Below are 18,696 nucleotides of genomic sequence, written 5' to 3'. Positions count from 1 at the left end.
GTTTTCCCGATGTCTATTGAAGAGTTTTTATTCATTCACCCAAGCCTTTTCTGAGGTGCAGCCCCAAAAAGTCGGGTTAGTATGCTAACGTTAGAAATGTGACCAAACTCACTTTAATTTTTGAGCGAGAATTTTTAATTTTGTTTTGCATGTTAGTTTTTTTTAATCAAGCCAGCATCTCTTCACCTATTGTCGTTTCAAGGTCAATTCCACCCCAGTCAATGTTGATATGAATAAATAAAAAATACTAGCATAACCCTGAAAATTTCATCAAAACCGGATGTAAAATAAGAAATTTATGGAATTTTAAAGTTTTGCTTATTTTTCACAAAACTGTGATATGCACAAATATTAGGTGAGTCAGTCGATGATGTCTATCACTCACTATTTCTGTTGTGTTTTATTGTTTGAATTATACAATTGTTCATTTTTTACAGATTTGACAGTAAGGACCAACTTGACTGAATCATATAATATAAAACAGTGCTATCTAAACATGTTCAGGGAGGAATTAATCATTGTTTCACTTGACAATGAGGAGAAAACTAGAATATTTCATATTTCATATAATAAAATACAAAAAAATAAAGAGTGGATGACGTCATCAGTCTCCTCATTTGCATACCGACCAGGATGTAAATAGAGCTGTTATGCGAAATTAAGCAAAATTATAAAATGTCATAACGTTCTTATTTTACATCCGATTTTGATAAAATTTTCAGTGTTATGCTTTTTGTCTCACCTGCGAAGCAAAGTGAGACTATAGGCGCCGCTTTTCCGACGGTGGCGGCGGCGGCGTCAACATCAAATCTTAACCTGAGGTTAAGTTTTTGAAATGACGTCATAACTTAAAGAGTATATGGACCTAGTTAATAAAACTTGGCCATAAGGTTAATCAAGTATTACTGAACGTCCTATTAGAGTTTCATGTCACATGACCAAGGTCATAGGTCATTTAGGGTCAATGAACTTTGGCCGAATCGGGGATATCTGTTGAATTCCCATCATAACGTTGAAAGTTTATGGATCTGATTCATGAAACTTGGACATAAGAGTAATCAAGTATCACTGAACATCCTGTTCGAGTTTCAGGTCACATGATCAAGGTCAAAGGTCATGTAAGGTCAATGAACTTTGGCCATGTTGGGTTTTTTTGTTGAATAACCATCATATCTCTGTAAGTTTATTGGTCTAGTTCATAAAAAGTGGACATAAGAGTAACCATGTATCACTGAACATCTTGTGCGAGTTAGAGTAGTATTTAAAGTCAGCACTGCTGCTATATTGAACCGCGTGATGCAGGTGAGACGGCCAGAGGCATTCCACTTGTTAGATTTTTCTTTCTTTATTCAAATCAACTTTGTGTTGGGGTGGACTTGTCCTTTAACTACGCTGCTTGCCTCCTTTCCCCTACGGGATATCAAATGGCCAATCTCAGCATGGCCTAAGCTTAATAATGAAACAGAAGAATTAATAAAGTTGCCAAATTGGTGGTGGGGTTCTTAGGACATGTAGGTTATGGTTTGCCCAATCAGTAAAAATCGTCCAGGACGTGGACTATCATCGCAGCCTCATTATGACGCTGGCAAAATCAAACATACAATATCTTTCGCATCCTAGCGGGTACCCATTTAGAACTGGTCCGAGAGTGGCAAAGTGTGGATTGACGCCTTGCGAAAGGACGCTAGACTGCGGTGTGATTCGAACAAACGACCCTCTACAAGGCGAGAGTCAGAACCACTATACCACGACTCTTCCACTAAAAAATGACGGTGATTTGGGTTAAATTTCTGCTCTTTAAAATACCTACCAGGAGGTACTGCACTGAAAAACTCTGGTGTTGATTCAACACCAGCCCGGAATCAGAGAAGTGTTAAACAACACCAGTTTCGTTTTGGTCAAACACCGGAAAGGTGTTTATACAACACTAATTAGTATTAAAACAGTATCGATTTGATTCCAAACTGGTGTTGGTTCAATACTTCTCTGGTGTGGACATATATAGATTTCGGGTTGGTGTTAAATCAACTCCGGAGGTTTTGCAGTGCAGCACATCCTGGTAGGTATTTTAAAGAGCAGAAACACCCCCCCCCCCTCCCCCGGTAAATCTTCAGCACCCCTACTTCCCGGTGCCATGGGCAAAGCTTATTACAAAGTTAATTGTACCTCTAAAGGGCCTTTTTACTTTGCAGTGTATATGCATTTGGTGAATCTCCACAATGAGAAACGAGGGGAAACCCCATTCAAAATATATTTTTTTTGTACACAACAACTTCCTTTTTTCATTCAGTTGAAACCCACAAAGGTCGATCGTGATTGTTATGAGCAGCTCGGGAAGGCAGGGGGAATACAATAGGGGTCTGCAAATATATTAGTGCGTGTTATTCATTTATTTATTTTTTTAGCATTTTGCCGTATTTGAACGCGAACTTGTAATGGCGGTATTTTAAAGAGGAAAATCTGAAACTTTTTTTTTGTTTCAGGATTTTATCAAATCGAATTAATCAGTCAATTTAATATTCATATACGGGAAAATTACCTGAAATGATATTCAAATTATCTGTCGTGTCTCTATATCAGCGTGTTTTGGAAGCACCCCCCTCCCCGCGCACATGCACACTCACACACTGCACTTTTACTTATTTAAACATTATACTTATTACGTATACTTTTCTCATTTGATTTTTTTTCCCATATCCACTCTTCTTTAGTTATATTCCTATAGAGTGCGTATCAAAAGAAGTTTATACTTAGAAAAAAATCTGTAAAATTATACATTCGTAATATTCTGAAGATTTTTCCACATTTTAACAGTGGTACAGATCCATTTAAGCAAATGACGATATAACTGTCGAAAAAATATTTCCGCTTGTCGAATGAGTGAGCACCACTTACTTTTGAAAAGTTAGTGAAAAATGATTTGCGCAGAACTTTGAAATAGTTATGTGAATAAAAGTTGGCCTTAATCATAAAGAACACGTGTAATTTAGCTAGTGAGATTGATTTGAAGATATCTTTTACCTTTTTAAACATGTTTCCTTACCCAAAACACTTCGAAGAGTACATTGCGCCCCACTCCACTCCCCCACACACCGAGGCCATCGTGACGATATTTGCTTTACACTGTGATTTATATGAAATGGCTTAGGCTTGATTTTCATTTTGTTAATCATTGTCAAGCTTGGGAAAAGTGTGAAGAAACAATTATTAAATGAAATGAAAATGAAAAATGAAATGTAAACCCACTTTAAATGATAAAAACTTAGTGAAAAAGTGCTGGAGATATTTGACATGTCTGACATAAACTTTTGTTCAAATTCAGTTATGTCCTCAGATCAAGCTGGCACAAAAAGGGTAAAGGTTGTGCTTACTTAGTGTTGAAATTTCAATTTAGGTGGCAAAATTGTAACAAAATGCTTTATGTATTCGTTTTTATTTCAATTGACTAAAAGTGCTAGGGAAGTGTATGAGATATGTTTTGCAGGTTAAGTTTGCTTTCGCCCTTTCCCTTTGACACAATGTGAAAACGAGAGTATCTGCGCAAACAGATTTCTGCGAGCTTTACAAAAATGGACTGTGCTCACTCAAGTGTAACATTCTGTCATACCTTTTACTTTCATTGGATAGATGAGACCCAAACCCAAGAAAATATTGTTTGTTTGTTTGCATTTATTTCTGCGTTCCAAAACACAATACAAAAATATTTACAATTACAATATACAAAATAATTCACAATATAAAGAATGTGGTCGTGGTGATATCACATAATAAATACCAATAAGGATGTGAGTATAAATTAATCGTTTATAAATGTAAACATATATATATAATGTAATAGATGAACGCAGGAGACCGCCATCGTGAGCGGTTAGGCTTGAATTGATGGCGGCCTTATCAAAAGATTCATGACTTAGATTGACATTTACTGGTCAAGTGGGTGCATTGCAGGTGCAGGTGCTGGTGCTGTATATAGCAGCATATATGTGAAAAAATACCCACATGTTGTATATTTTTTAACTCCCAGGGATTTTCCAAGGTGTAAACTCTTTTTTTGATACGCACTGTAGAGTACCGTCTTCAATTTCCCAATTTTTAATTTGAGCATTTTGATACTGTATTTTGGTAGAACATGATAAAATACCTCCACTACCAAAAATTGGTGCGAATCGGGCCGGAGGGGGGGGGGTTGAGATAATTATGACCTCATGAATACATAATAAGCCCCATTGTTTAAGGCAATGTCTTATTGGACTGGTTCTAAATGTTAGGAACCAGGCCAATGATACATTGACTTCAATGGGGCTATATTTTTGTGACGTCATCAGTAAGGTATTCTATTATTTTGTGCAATAAAATTTCACTGCAGGGTCTGCTGTAGTTTGGTTTTATCCGACCCTTTCCCTCCGATGCCGCCTTCAATCTTTGGTCACTGAGCTTAAAGGTATCGTTTAACTTTGTGAGCAGCCGATTTGAAAAAATCTCAAACCAAGATGAAACATGTGTACAAGTGAATGTATTAGAACTAATAAACCCTGAAAACAACCATTATTGAGAATGAAAAGCTAAAACTACAAGGCAAACCCCGATTTTGTAAATAGGTGTCGTATAGACGCCTAAATAGTACACATAGGTGTATGGGATGAAATTAAGATGGTGTTTCCGGTCACTTTATAGTTCAATTTTTAAAACTATCATTTTCGAACGCAATTTTTTTCTGGGCTTCATTTTGGAACATATCACAGACACAGGTGACAAGTGTGACCTTCTTGCTCAGATATTTTAAAAGTCAAACCAATGTTAAACAATCACTTTAAGGTGGCGGTCTCCAGCATTTCAATAAGCATGATAAGCCAGTTCTGCGCATGATCAGAGGAAGGTGAATCGTACTAAAGTGACATGATGGTTTGAGCACCAACTTTGATATCCTGAATATTCATATATCATTTTGAATTGTGTTTTTCATTTGCATCCACAAAAAACAAGTTCTGGTATTTCACAAAGAAACGACTGGTATTTCACAGTTTGCCAAGTGTAAACTTTGTACAACATGCCGGGACAACATGCTCTAAGATACATTCAAAGTAATAGAGTGTTCATTTGTGTGCTGTTATGGTCTTTTAAATTTCTTCATTTTGTTATGTTAGGAATACTTACGTAATATCTTGCTTTGAAATCTACCTATCACAATGAACGAAATGAACGGTCATTTGACCAAAATTGTCCATGAAATACATGAAGTAACTACGAACTGGTGTATTGACGTACATGTTTCAACCGAACAATTTGAAATGAAAATTTTCCTAGTATAATGTGTATTTGAATTAAAATAATGTTAAAAATTATGATTGAAAATGTTTGCTTATTGTTATTTAATGTTGAAAAATAATTATACTTGGATACATTTGTAAGTAAATGTGGAAATAAAATAAAATAAACTCAGCCATTCCATCTATCTTTGTTGCTTTCACCTTTTTTTTTAAGATTTCATTATAAGCATTAGCGTTCGTTTTCTTTCGTTTTTATGTTGTCTTTGTTATATTTCTTTATCAGTAGGTCTTCGTAAGCAAATATCAGTGATATATTTCCCTCCAGTGGATCCAGGATTTTCCAGGGGGGGGGTTGTACAGAAAAGAAAATAACAAGCCCCCCCCCCCCGAAAAGGATGATCTAGGTCAGGAGAAATTGGACAAGCAAAACAAAAAGGATCTTTAAAAAAGGGTACATTTCGCTCCTGGAAAAATTTGACAAGCAAAACAAAAATGGAGTTAAATGAAGTACATTTCGTTTCAAGAAAAATTAGACAAGCCCCTCCCCCCCCCCTCCCCCCCCGAAAAGAAAATCCTTAATTCTGTATGAACGACACATTCCCCCTTGCAAACATTTATCATTACTAAAAAAAAGGGGGGTACGGGTTTTGCCCTTTTCCAGGATCCGCCTCTGGCATTTCTTTTTAAAGGCCAAGTCCACCCCAGAGAAATGTTGACTTGAATGAATAGAGAGAAATCAAACTAGCAAACCCTGAAAATTTCATCAAAATCGGATGTAAAATAAGAAAGTTATGACAATCTAAAATTTCTTATTTTCACAAAACAGTGCTATGCACAACTCAAATGAGAAAGTCGATGATGCCCAACACTCACTGTTTCTTTTGTTTTTTATTGTTTGAATTATGCAATATTTCATTTGTTTTTTAGATTTGACAATAGTGACCAACTTGACAGAATCATAATAGTATCGAACGATGCTCATTCCACATGTTCAGGAAGGAATTAATCGTTGTTTCACTTGACATGCTTGACAACGAGGAAAAAAATAGAATATTCCTTATTTCATATAATGAAATATAAAAGAAAAAGTGAGTGGATGACTTCATCAGTCTCCTCATTTGCATACTCACCAAGATGTGCATAAATAACTGTTTTGTGAAATCAAGCAAAACTTTAAAATGTCGTAGCATTCTAACTTTTTACTTCCGATTTTCATGAAATTTTTAGTGTTATGCTCGTTGGATTTTTTTTTATTCAAATCACTTTTTCTTGTGGTGGACTTGTCCTTAAATGGGGTCAAATTATCCAAGCTATGATCTAAATATATATATATATATTTCCACATATTTTTTTTCTATTAAAAAATTGTTATGGATTCGCTCTAACATTATCATGTATACATTTCTTCATAATTTATTATTTCAATTTATTTTCCCCGTTGGAAATGAAAGTTGGGTTTTAATATGAATATGATCGAACAGATCAAATCCATTATTACACAGAAGCTGGTCATTCTGGTAACGGGTAAGTATACGGGTAATTTCCTCAGAATCCATTGAAGTTACGCCATTTTGAGTGAATTTACTTTTTGTCTCATCTAGATGCAGAACCTGCCTATTATTGGACCAAATTTTTCGATTCGGGCCCGCCTGATAATGATGGAGATGAAACTGAAGACAGAACTGATCACAAGATACAGGTATGCAGGAGGTTCGATGACATTTGCTCCGGCGACAATTACTCCGCTGTTGATTTATTCAGGGGAATTCAAATTCTATTCTTGTTTGTTTTCTATTGGTGTTGTGTTTTGTGTTTATTTTCCTTGAAGCGCCATGAGCACCGAAAGGTGGACCTGTGCGCTATATAGGTAGCCACCATTATTATCATTATTATTATTTCATACACTTGAAGGACAAGTCCACCCCAACAAAAACTTGATTTGAATAAAAAGAGAAAAATTCAACAAGCATAACACTGATAATTTCATCAAAATCGGATGTAAAATAAGAAAGTTATGACATTTCAAAGTTTCGCTTCATTTCAATATTGTATAATTCAAACAGTTATATGAAAGCCAGCTACATCCAAATGAGAAAGTCGATGATGTCATTCACTCACTAAATCTTTTGTTTTTTATTGTTTGAAATATTTTGATTTTCTCGTCATTGCCATGTGATATGAAGTTTCATTCCTCCCTGAACACGTGGAATTCCATTATTTTAACATTTTGTGCTTCAGGCAAGGAGGTCCCAATCTTCAAATTCGTAAAAATTGAAATATTGTATAATTCAAACAATAAAAAACAAAAGAAATAGTGAGTGACATCATCAACTCTCTCATTTGGATGTAACTGGCTCGTTCATATAACTATTTTGTTAAAAATAAGCAAAACTTTGAAATATCATAACTTTCTTATTTTATATCCGATTTTGATGAAATCTTCAGCATTGTGCTTGTCTGATTTTTCTTTATTAATTCAAATCAACATTTTTCTGAGGTGGACTTGACCTTTAACGAATGACCATCTTCAACCCTGGATTTAACAGCATAACCCTATCCTAGACCTAACATAAACCCTGTTGCAATCCTAACCCTAATCATACATCTTAGACGAAAGTAAGCCACGAAAAATTGTCGGCGGAGCAAATGTCGTGTTACCATGCAGGTTCGCCAAACTTATCAGCATATCGAAGCCTGCAGTAAGTTTGAGCAAATCTAAAGATAATTAAAACAACCTTTCAAAAATTTAACGACTATGGCAGGGGCCGCGGAACCTCGGGGGAGGGGGGGGGGGCTGGAAGGCTTCAGCCCCCGCCCCCCACTTTTTTCCAAATCCGTGTACAAAAACGCAAAAATGACCATATGATTGTGATTTTTAGCATGGTCAGCTCCCCCACCCCCCCCCCCCACTTTGAAAACCGTTCCGCGGCCCCTGTATGGGTATACATTCCCCCCATAAAGGAGGGGGGGGGAATGGGCCTTTGTTTCATTTTTGTATAGAACCATTTCTCGTGCGCGTATAGAGAACATTCTATCTTCGTATATTTACCATAAAATATTCATATTCACACGTTATTTCATAAGTTGTCACATATTTTTATGTTTTTGTTTATTTACCGATTTTAATACATAGGCCTATATATATTTTTTTCTTGTGGTCGTCACCGTATACATGTAACTCCATGTCGGTTTGGAAAGCGTGCGGGCTTCAATGATTTGTTTTACTTGTTCTGTCCCTCTTTGTACTCGTGTATTTAAATAGCTCACTTGCAAAGGGGTTGCATGACATGCATGTAGGTCCATTTTTCATCAAATTTGATTTTTTTTTTGTCTCAATGTATAGATTTTTAGTAGCTTTATAAGATGATACCAAAGAAAAATTGAAATTCCCATTAAAAAGTGAACTAAACTGGCAAAGGAAAATCTTTTTTTTTCAAAAGGGGTTGGGTGTATTTCAATTTGGTTGCAAAAGGAATTAGGTCCACAGAGATTTTTTTGGAAAAGAAAATGTTAAAAAATATGAAGACAGGTAGATTTCTTTTATACCCAATTTTATGTTTTCATGGTAGGGTATCATGAAAATTTAGTTTCGCATAAGAATATTGCAATATGGGAGAACAGAAAAATTTCTTGGAGTGGACCTAACCCCTTTAGCAACCAAACTCCTCTGACGAGCTCATTTGTCAAAAGGGGCTAGGTCCATTTTTTATAAATTTTATTGTTTGCTGCCTCAAAGCCTCTTAGTCACTCTGATGATACCAAAGAAAATTTGATATTCACATGAAAACGTGAATAAAAGTGGCAAAGAAAAATCACTTTTTTAATCAAATGAGATTGGATTCATTTCAGTTTGCTTGAAAAAGGGGTTAGGTCCACAATGATAATTCTTAGAAAAATATATTTGAAACAATGAAGACAGGTAGATTTCTTTTACACCCAAATTAATGTTAACATGATAAGGTACTACATGATGACAATTTAGTTTCTCATAAAAATACTGCAATGATCGAGGATAAATAACATGGTTTTTACTCGGAATGGTCCAAAGTGGACCTAACCCCTTTTGCAACCGAACTCTTTATTTGCTTTGTAACGTGATCTCTGTTGACATGCCGAAAAAATGATGATGATAATAATAATAATGACGATGATGATAACGATGATGATGATAATAATGACAATAATAAAATAATAATAAAGATGATGATGGTGGTGATAATAATAATAATGATAGTCAAAACAATAATAATGATCATAATAATAAAAGTATATTATTTTCTTTATGAATTTGAAAGAAATGTGTCTGAAAGCTATTTTTGGTAGGCCTATCGAATATGAAACACCATTATCATGTATTTCATTATATTTTTATATAACGGAAAATAAAATGACGCTCTTGTCAATGATTAGGTCTCATCTTTGGTTTATATGCAGATGAAGTTATGAGGAAATAATACATGTGTTGTGTAAACAATAGATTCTCGTGTCCGTAACACAGTCAAACATATTTTATTCATTATTGGAGCGAAACAAGAAAAAAATCGTGTAATTCTTTGTCATAAAGGCGATCGGACAACTTACATTGGTCTGCGATCCGATTTCAGAATGAAATATTGTAGAATTTGATGCTAATATTGAGACTTGGAATATCTTACTGTGTAATGTTCAAAATCATCGTACGAATACCCATGTAAAAATCTGTGACTATGCTTTCATCCTTCTTAAAATAAAAAAAATAAAACCGAATTTAATCTGTAGTAGTAATTACGTCATAGCAGTCGTGCGATTGGCTACGATTTAAAACTAATTTGACCTTTACTCCAAAATAAAGGTTTGCAATCTTTTAAAATGGTTATATTAATTTAATATTCTTTCAATTAATTTTAACCCCAAATAAAATGATATGTTCCATTCACATTTTCAGAAAATGAGCAAAGTGCGATATATATATACCCTATCCAAAATCGGATTGCGAACAGTCGTATAGTGTGCGGTGGCCTTAAGAATCATCTGTGTGATATAAAATACATTATGTCTCAGGTCTTATTATGTTTCTTTTTTTTTTTCATTTAAATGTAAATATATATTCAGTGTTATATAGGCCTATGTGCGAGCTTTCGCTGGAATTCAAAAGAGGTTTTATAAGCATATAATTTGCCCTTAACACGGTTATTGATCACTTTCGAGCCTGAATAAAAAAATCATGTAGTACGGTGTAATAGTGCTAATTAGATATGATTTCATTTATGCATTTTTATTCTGCATAGCACGGTTACACAAACAAAGCAAAGACGTTTTGACAATAAATCAGATTTATATGCATCATTGAACATTAAACCACTTGGGGAAGATGGATTGTTATTGTAAGCCAAAATTCTTGAGAATTTGACAAACATAATATGTATATATATATATATATATATATACAAGTAACAAAATATGCTGAAGATAAAAGGTAATGCGTTCAATGCCAATATAGTTTTTATTTACTCAAATTTTCGACGGACCTCCGTCTTCTTCAGGAGTATATACAATGTGTGGTATCAATCAGAGAGCGCATCCTCAGACAGATGTTGTTATGATGACTGGCTGAGGATGCGCGCCCTTCACAGAAACATACATAGTAACGCTTGTTTGTAATTATCTGATTGTTACGTAACAATTAATATTGCGCAATAACATTTCTTGTTACGCAACAATAAGAAATTTAAGAGATGAGATGATAGAACGAAGATCAAATTGGTTTAGAGAAAATGGTTCTCTCGAAAGTATTAAGTACGGATAGGTATTATTGAGCAATAAGAGAAATTCCTGTGTGATACGATACCAAACATCGTGGCGCTTGTCAAAGTATTTTTTTGTTTTTAGGAACTAACGAAAGAATGAATATCCGCTTAGGAATCCCAGATCTCGGTTCATACCATCACCCTCAAAGCTCCTACATTTAACAATTATTCGTAGTTCAGCGGTTCTTCTCTCGTCCGCTGATTTGTATTAGCCAGTCATCATAACAACATCTGTCTGAGGATGCGCTCTCTGATTGATACCACACATTGTATATACTCCTGAAGAAGACGGAGGTCCGTCGAAAATTCGAGTAAATAAAAACTATATTGGCATTGAACGCATTACCTTTTATCTTCAGCATATTTTGTTACTTGTCTATTAGAGAAGCCAATACGTGAAACTTTAAGATATATATATATATATATATATATATATATATATATATATATATATACATATATATATATATATATATATATATATATATATATATATATATATATATATATATATATATATGCAGTGAATCATATATATACACGTGAGTGTGGTTGTGTGTGCGTGTGTTTGTGTAAATAAATGTTTAAGTGTAAAAAATATCACATGTAATTCTTTCACGTGCACCATAAGTATTACATTATTCTTAAATTATATTCAGGCTAATCAGGAAAGCTACGAGTTATTATGCGAGAGCCCAGCTTATGCCGAGTGTCGGGTGAAGGGGTCCAACGTTCCGTGGTACGACTGGGATCCATCATTCCTTCCTCAGTACGAGTTTCCGTGCGACAGTGCTGGGATTAGTTGCGAATCGCAAGGCGACGGACAAACATGCCCCGACCTTGAGGTCCGATATGCTTGCCTCAACACCAGTGAGTAGATTAAATGAAGATTGGTCATTGTGGTCTAGTGGTTAGGACACTGGACTCAAGCTCGTGAGATCGTGAATTCGATTCCCGGTCTACCTTGTCTCCACGTTGATGAAAACGACTGAAAAAAATATGAATGATTTTACTTCGGCGTAAAATGTTTTCCATGTAATTGGTTGTACCAGCTTGGCGTTTTAGACCAGAAAGCTTTCCTGCAGAGTATAGGGGAGTTGCCATAACAGACACATGGAAACAGTAGGGATGTGTGAGGGCCTTAGTTTATATTGCTTCGGTGTTGAACTGTTCTTTTCAAAAATATCTATAAATTTATTCTTATTTATGAAGAGGGTGCGTTGGACGCCTGTCGAAAGGGCCAACATTTTACGAATGCACTTTCCCCGGTTTTGTACAGTCAAGCTGTAGTCTCAATATTATTCCAATATTCAAGTCGCAAATTGGCAACACATAACGGTTGGATAATTCAAGTTCTGTTGCATTCTTCCCCGCAGCATTTGAGAATGAGCAAGGTGAATCTAGCACTGGTGGATCCGATCCAAGATCAGATTCTGATGGGCAGGTGCCTAACTCTAGACAGCCCTCGAATACTGAAGATCCGTCGAATGGTAACACACAACTGCCTAACTCTGGGCAGCCTTCGACTACCATGGCTACCGGGCAGTCATCGAATGATGTCATCGGGGACTCTGATCCGGACCTGCCACCGGCAAACAATAGTGAGTTAAGAAAAAATATATATACAGTGCGTCCCACAAAAAACGAAACCGTTATTTAGCGATGGTTTATCATAACTTAATAATAATTACAATAGACAAATGACCTACCAACGTAAAGCTTAGAATCTCCTCTTTCATCTGATACTACTTGTATTATTCCTCATTCACGCATGAGTGAGCAAAAACAATTCGAAGAGAGGATGACAAAAACTAATTTGGCGGGGGTATCTGAATTTCAAAAAGAAAGTCACATGACTAAAAAGTTCAATATCTGCTCTTTTATTTGATACCTTAATCACAGAAAATGGTCAAGAAGTAAAGAAGTTATGATCCCTCGAAAAGATGCTTGTATTTCCATAATTTCTTAAAATAAATGTGTTTTCACTGGTTTCCCACAGAAGCTATCACAGTTACAAAGACTTAATGCATGGCTGATCGTCTACAAAACGGAGTGTCGAGTGAGTTTGAACGCTAGCCTGTAAAACCTCTTCATTTTATGAAATTATTGAAAATCAAGCCTTGTTTCAAATAACCAGAACTTTGTTGTTTCTTGACCATTTTCTGTAATTGAGGTATCAAATTAAAGAGCAGATATTGAACTTTTTGAAAATGTGGTTTTCTTTTCGAGACCCAGATACAGCCCGCCAAGTGACTTTTTGGTATCCCCTTTTGCTCACTCATGCGTGAATGAGAAATGGTGTAAGTAATTTCAGATGAAAGAGGGGATTCTAAGCTTTGCAATGGTAGGTCATTTGTTTATTGTATTTGTGACTAAGTTATGATGAATCATCGATAAATCTCGGCTTCGTTTTTTTGTGGGACGCACTGTATACTTCACGAGGAAAAATGTGTAAAGTTTTTTTTTTTCCATGTTCCCAACCATCCATACTGCAAACACAACGGTGTTGATTTGGAACCAGCCCGGAATATATATCCATGTACGTCCACGCCCGAGAAGTGTTAAACAACACCAGTTTGGTTTTGGTTTAACACCAGAAAGGTGTTGATAATAATAATAATAATGGTATTTTATTCAAAGACTGTTCGCAGCAAGAGCTGAATTGTACAGAACTTTTACATAAAAAACAGCATTAAACATAACAGTATCAAAATAGAATTATAAAAATACACAAAGCATAAAAAATCTACTATAATTAATACTTTGGGGGTTAATATGAATCAACAGTTATGCTGTTTAATACCAATTAGTATTAAACAGCATAGGTTTGATTCCAAATTGGTGTTGTTTCGACAATACTAGTACTGGAGTGGACATATAGATGCCGGGCTGGTGGTAAATCGACACCGAAGTTTTTTGCAGTGCAGGTAGAATAGATCATTGAGTATTACAACTTGTCAACTGGATTTTTGCTTCACAGTAACAAAGGAAGGGATCAAGAACACAGTAAATGTATTGAAAATACCCGGGAAATGTCAAAGAACACCTGGGAGGTCTTTGTCAAAAATTCGTTAACCGGAACAGTTATTGCGTCCTAAGTTTCGGAGCTGACGAAAATTTGCAGATAATTATGTCCATTGTTAAGAGTCATGGACGAAACTGCTATTTTGATTCACCAATTTTCGACAAAGACGCCTCGGTTGTTCTTTGTCATAAAGGATATATACATTTTCTCTGTTCCTAAACCATCCGTACGCAGCGGAGCAAAACACTCCCTATTGACTCGTCAATCTCCATGTCGCAACATTAGGCCGAATGATCTTTGACGGTAAGTTGTTGTTCACTTGTGACGGGGTCGTAGAGCTTCGGAAAGAATGGAGGAACCTTCGGATGTAGGCTCCAGTTAGATTGTGACGAAGGCCCCTCCTCTGTTAAACTACAACCCCCTCAAGTTCCCAATTCTCCATATCCTCGTCCGCTGTTTTTTGTTTCCTACGACTTTTCGGTCTGTTTATTTTTCCTTACCTCAGTTTTGGAGTCTTTGGATTAGGTCCCAAACTTTGACTTGTATTCTGCTCAAAGTCTCACCTTAATTTTTATCCCCTCAAAGGGGGGGGGTAATATTGCCTATATCGTGTTTCGAACCCGCCATCTTGCATATTAACACCATATTTTTGCGTCATGCTAAAGGGGGTGCTCGATTCGTTGACGATTGAATATGTAGCGCCTTGGAGGGGACGTGAAACGTCGCAATAAAAAAGTGTACATGTTTTGATTTGATTTCATAATTCAGTTTTCATATCTTACTCAAAGGTGATAACCCACCGAGGCCTACTACGACGAATGGACTCACCAAGAAACCGTTCGATATGGTTATCAGAGACAGTTAGTATATAGTTATTTAAAATGTTATTACAAATAAGGGCGATGAAGATGATGAGGATGATGATAATGATGATGATGGTGATGATGGTTAATTGTGATGATGATGGTGATGATGATGATGATAGTGATGATGATGGTGATGATGATGATGATGATGGTGATGATGATGATGATGGTGATGATGATGATGATGATGATGGTGATGATGATGGTGATGATGATGATGATGGTGATGATGGCGAAGGAGATGATGGATGCGTGATGATGATGAGACGCTTACTGCTGATGTTGGTAATGACGATATGATGATGTTCATGCATTAAAGTGGTGGTAGTAGAAGTAGTAGTAGAAGTAGTAGTAGTAGTAGAAATATAGTAGTAGTAGTAGTGGTAGTAGTAGTAGTATAATAGTAGTAGTAGTAGTAGTAGTAGTAGTAGTAGTAGTAGTAGTAGAAGTAGTACAAGTAGTAGAAATGTAGTAGTAGTAGTAATAGTAGTATTAGTGGTAGTAATAGTAGTAGTAGTAGTAGTAGAAGTAGTACAAGTAGTAGAAATGTAGTAGTAGTAGTAGTAGTAGTAGTAGTAGTAGTAGTAGTAGTAGTAGAAGTAGTACAAGTAGTAGAAATGTAGTAGTAGTAGTAGTAGTAGTAGTAGTAGTAATAGTAGTATTAGTGGTAGTAATAGTAGTAGTAGTAGTAGTAGTAGTAGAAGTAGTAGTAGTAGTAGTAGTAGTGGTAGTAGTAATAGTAGTAGTAGTAGTAGTAGTAGTAGTAGTATAGTAGTAGTAGTAGTAGTATAGTAGTAGTAATAATAATAGTAGTAGTAGAAGTAATAGTAGTATTAGTAGAAGTAGTAGTAGTAGTAATAGTAGTATTAGTGGTAGTAATAGTAGTAGTAGTAGTAGTAGTAGTAGTAGTAGTAGTAGTAGTAGTAGTAGTAGTAGTAGTAGTAGTAGTGGTGGTAGTAGTAATAGTAGTAGTAGTATAGTAGTAATAGTAGTAGTAATGGTAGTAGTAGTAGTAGTAGTAGTAGTAGTAGTAGTAGTAGTAGTAGTAGTAGTAGTAGTAGTAGAAGTAGTAGTAATAGTAGTATTAGTAGAAGTAGTAGTAGTAGTAGTAGTAGTAGTAGTAGTAGTAGTAGTAGTAGTAGTAGTAGTAGTAGTAGTAGTAGTAGTAGTAGTAGTAGTGGCAGCAGGATATCATACAGTAATCGATCCCATTCTTGATATTATATCTTATTAAGATTTTCATCTCTTTCTTCATAGATCTGAACTGGATCTATCCCGTCTTGATTGTATCACTTGGAGCTGGAATTCCAACACTAATCGCATGCTACTTTCTTTGCCGAAAGTAAGATTTAATAAATTATCCCATACCTAAGTTCGTGTGATTTCAGCTTTTTGTATGTCTCCAAAAGAGTGGTCTTGATGCTAAATACAGATATTTTACATCAAACTTCTTCTGGGAGATTATCACTTCACAGTTTTGTTCCTAAATTTAAATACATAATTGTTCTTTTGTTGTTTGTGCGCATATTTTACACTCTGCGCGCTGACGTCACAATGTATGAACAGACGATTAATCAACTGTAGGTATGAGCTGATTTTTTTTCTCCTTATGCTTGCAGGGGTTCGGGGTTCGAGTCCCTGGTCACGTCTTTCTAATGATTTTTTTAATTATTATTTCTTAACAAGTGCACACCTAGTTACCAATAATGCATATAGAATTTCCATTTATTTGAAATCAGGATAAAAGAGCAGTGTAGATTTAATGCCTTGCTCACAGGCATATAGGTGCCGCGGCCGGGGATCGAACCCGGACTTTCCATTTATAGCCAGGCGCATTAGACCACTTGGCCACGGGACCTCCACAATGATGACGTTAATGGTCGATTAAATCAAGTCAGTTCAAGACTTTTTTTTCCAAATCAAACTTCAATAGCAGATACAGTGTTGTAAAATGCAAAAAAGTGAGGTGGTGATGCGTATGGGACAATATGTATGCGATTGAGCGAGCAAATATTTTTTTGATAGATTTGGCGAAAAATTAAGAAAACGATATAATATTTTAGTACCTTTTTCCCCTTTTCCTTTTTTTATTCTTGATTTTTTTTTTTTGGGTGGGGGGGTGGGGTGCCCCAGGCCGCTCTTCTGTACGCCAGAAGCCCATATAACATTTACCGTGTAAGTAAAAGAAAAATTACACATAGCGAATCCCCAATTGGAGGAAAAACATATGTCATGAGCACATAATCAATATATGGCCGGAAAGAGTATTCTCTCTCCAAAAAATGGTTCCTACGGCCTCTGCTCAGGTGAAAAGGACTTGGCTATAAATTCCAAACACTTATCAAAATTGATATAAAGGACACCGCACACCTTACGATTTGACCGCGACCCGAATTCGGAATAAACCGTAGTAGAATTTGATGCTAATATCGAGACATGGAATATCTTACCGTGTAATGTTTGAAATCATCGTACAAATACTATCTTCAAATCTGTGACAATCATAATCATCCTTATTATAAAATAAAAGCAAATTTAATAGTAATAATATTGGCTATGATTTGAAACTAATTTGGCCTTAACTCCAATATAAAGGCTTGCAATCATTCAAAAATTGATACATTAGTCTTCTATCAGTTCATTTGAACCTCGAATAAAAAAAGATACTTTTCATTTGCAATTTCCGAAAATAGACAAAATGTGACTTGCTCCAAATCGGATCGAAAACCAGGCGCAAGGTATGCGATAGGCCTATGATCAACCCTTGGTGTAAATATCCTAAACCTAACCTGTCATGAATTGAATTGAATTTATTAGAACGTCACTGGCATTCGCCAATATTTTGTTTTAAAAAAAGAAGTGCAAAATAATACAAAACAAATATACAATTCAAGGAATTCAAGGAGATAAACAATGTATAAACCTATAGCCTAATTGATAAAACACTTTTGCAACACACTTCATCGTTAACGAAATAAAGCCGGGAACAATAATTATCACAGGAGCAAATGTCGTATTAGCGATTGCCCCTGCCCTTTGTAATGACGTCACTGTTATACTGTCGGTAATCACCAACGATATAACAACCGAATACAAATCTATTTTATTGAAATCTAATTGAGAAAATGGTCTGATTTCTTGCAGAAAAACTCCCGAAGAAATTAAAGCAATTATCGAATAGTCACATTTATTAGAAATGATAAATTATTTTCTTCTTTTTGTAATTTTCAATGGATAAACATTAGAAAAGATATTAAATGTACTCTGCTAGCCATATTTTTGTGTTTCGTGTTCAATTTCCATTATCAAAACATGTTTAAATTGGTGAAATTGAACGTTTTCTTCTAAAAAGAGCTAAATCCATGAGAATTTTTTTTTTAATCTTAAAAATTGATTATGAATGCTAGATTTTTGAAAACATGATTTAATTAATCTAAGATGATAGCACTATCATATATATCAAAATAAGAGCAGTGGCGAAGGAAAGTGATGAATGAACAAAAACTTTTTTATTGATATTTGATTAAGATAATGGTTTGATTTCTTGCAGGAAAACTCCCGAAGAAATTAAGGCAGAAATATTGGCAGCAGAGAAGAAAAAGGAGGCTGAGATGATGAATATGGGCCCAATGGGAGCCTCAGACAAACCGTGATTTTCCAGCTACTCCCCCCCCCTCTTTCCCTCTCTTTCCCGTCACCCCCCCCCCCGCCTTTCTTCCTTGCTCTCTCTCCCTCTCTCTCGTTTGCTGTCT

General features: G+C 35.5%; 1 protein-coding gene across 1 annotated transcript; it reads left to right on the top strand.

The window, feature by feature from the left end:
* The first annotated feature begins 5,047 nt into the window (after positions 1-5,047).
* Positions 5,048-18,616, top strand: LOC121430593. Its single transcript, XM_041627911.1, has 7 exons — positions 5,048-5,081; positions 6,869-6,966; positions 11,713-11,923; positions 12,430-12,654; positions 14,867-14,938; positions 16,202-16,286; positions 18,495-18,616. The coding sequence occupies exons 1-7, from the start codon at positions 5,048-5,050 to the stop codon at positions 18,595-18,597; spliced, it is 828 nt and encodes a 275-aa protein (XP_041483845.1). The 3' UTR covers positions 18,598-18,616.
* Positions 18,617-18,696: the final 80 nt, after the last annotated feature.

This window comes from Lytechinus variegatus, chromosome 17, assembly GCF_018143015.1.
Source record: "Lytechinus variegatus isolate NC3 chromosome 17, Lvar_3.0, whole genome shotgun sequence".
Lineage (NCBI taxonomy): Eukaryota > Metazoa > Echinodermata > Echinoidea > Temnopleuroida > Toxopneustidae > Lytechinus > Lytechinus variegatus.
This window is presented reverse-complemented; position numbering and strand designations above follow the sequence as displayed.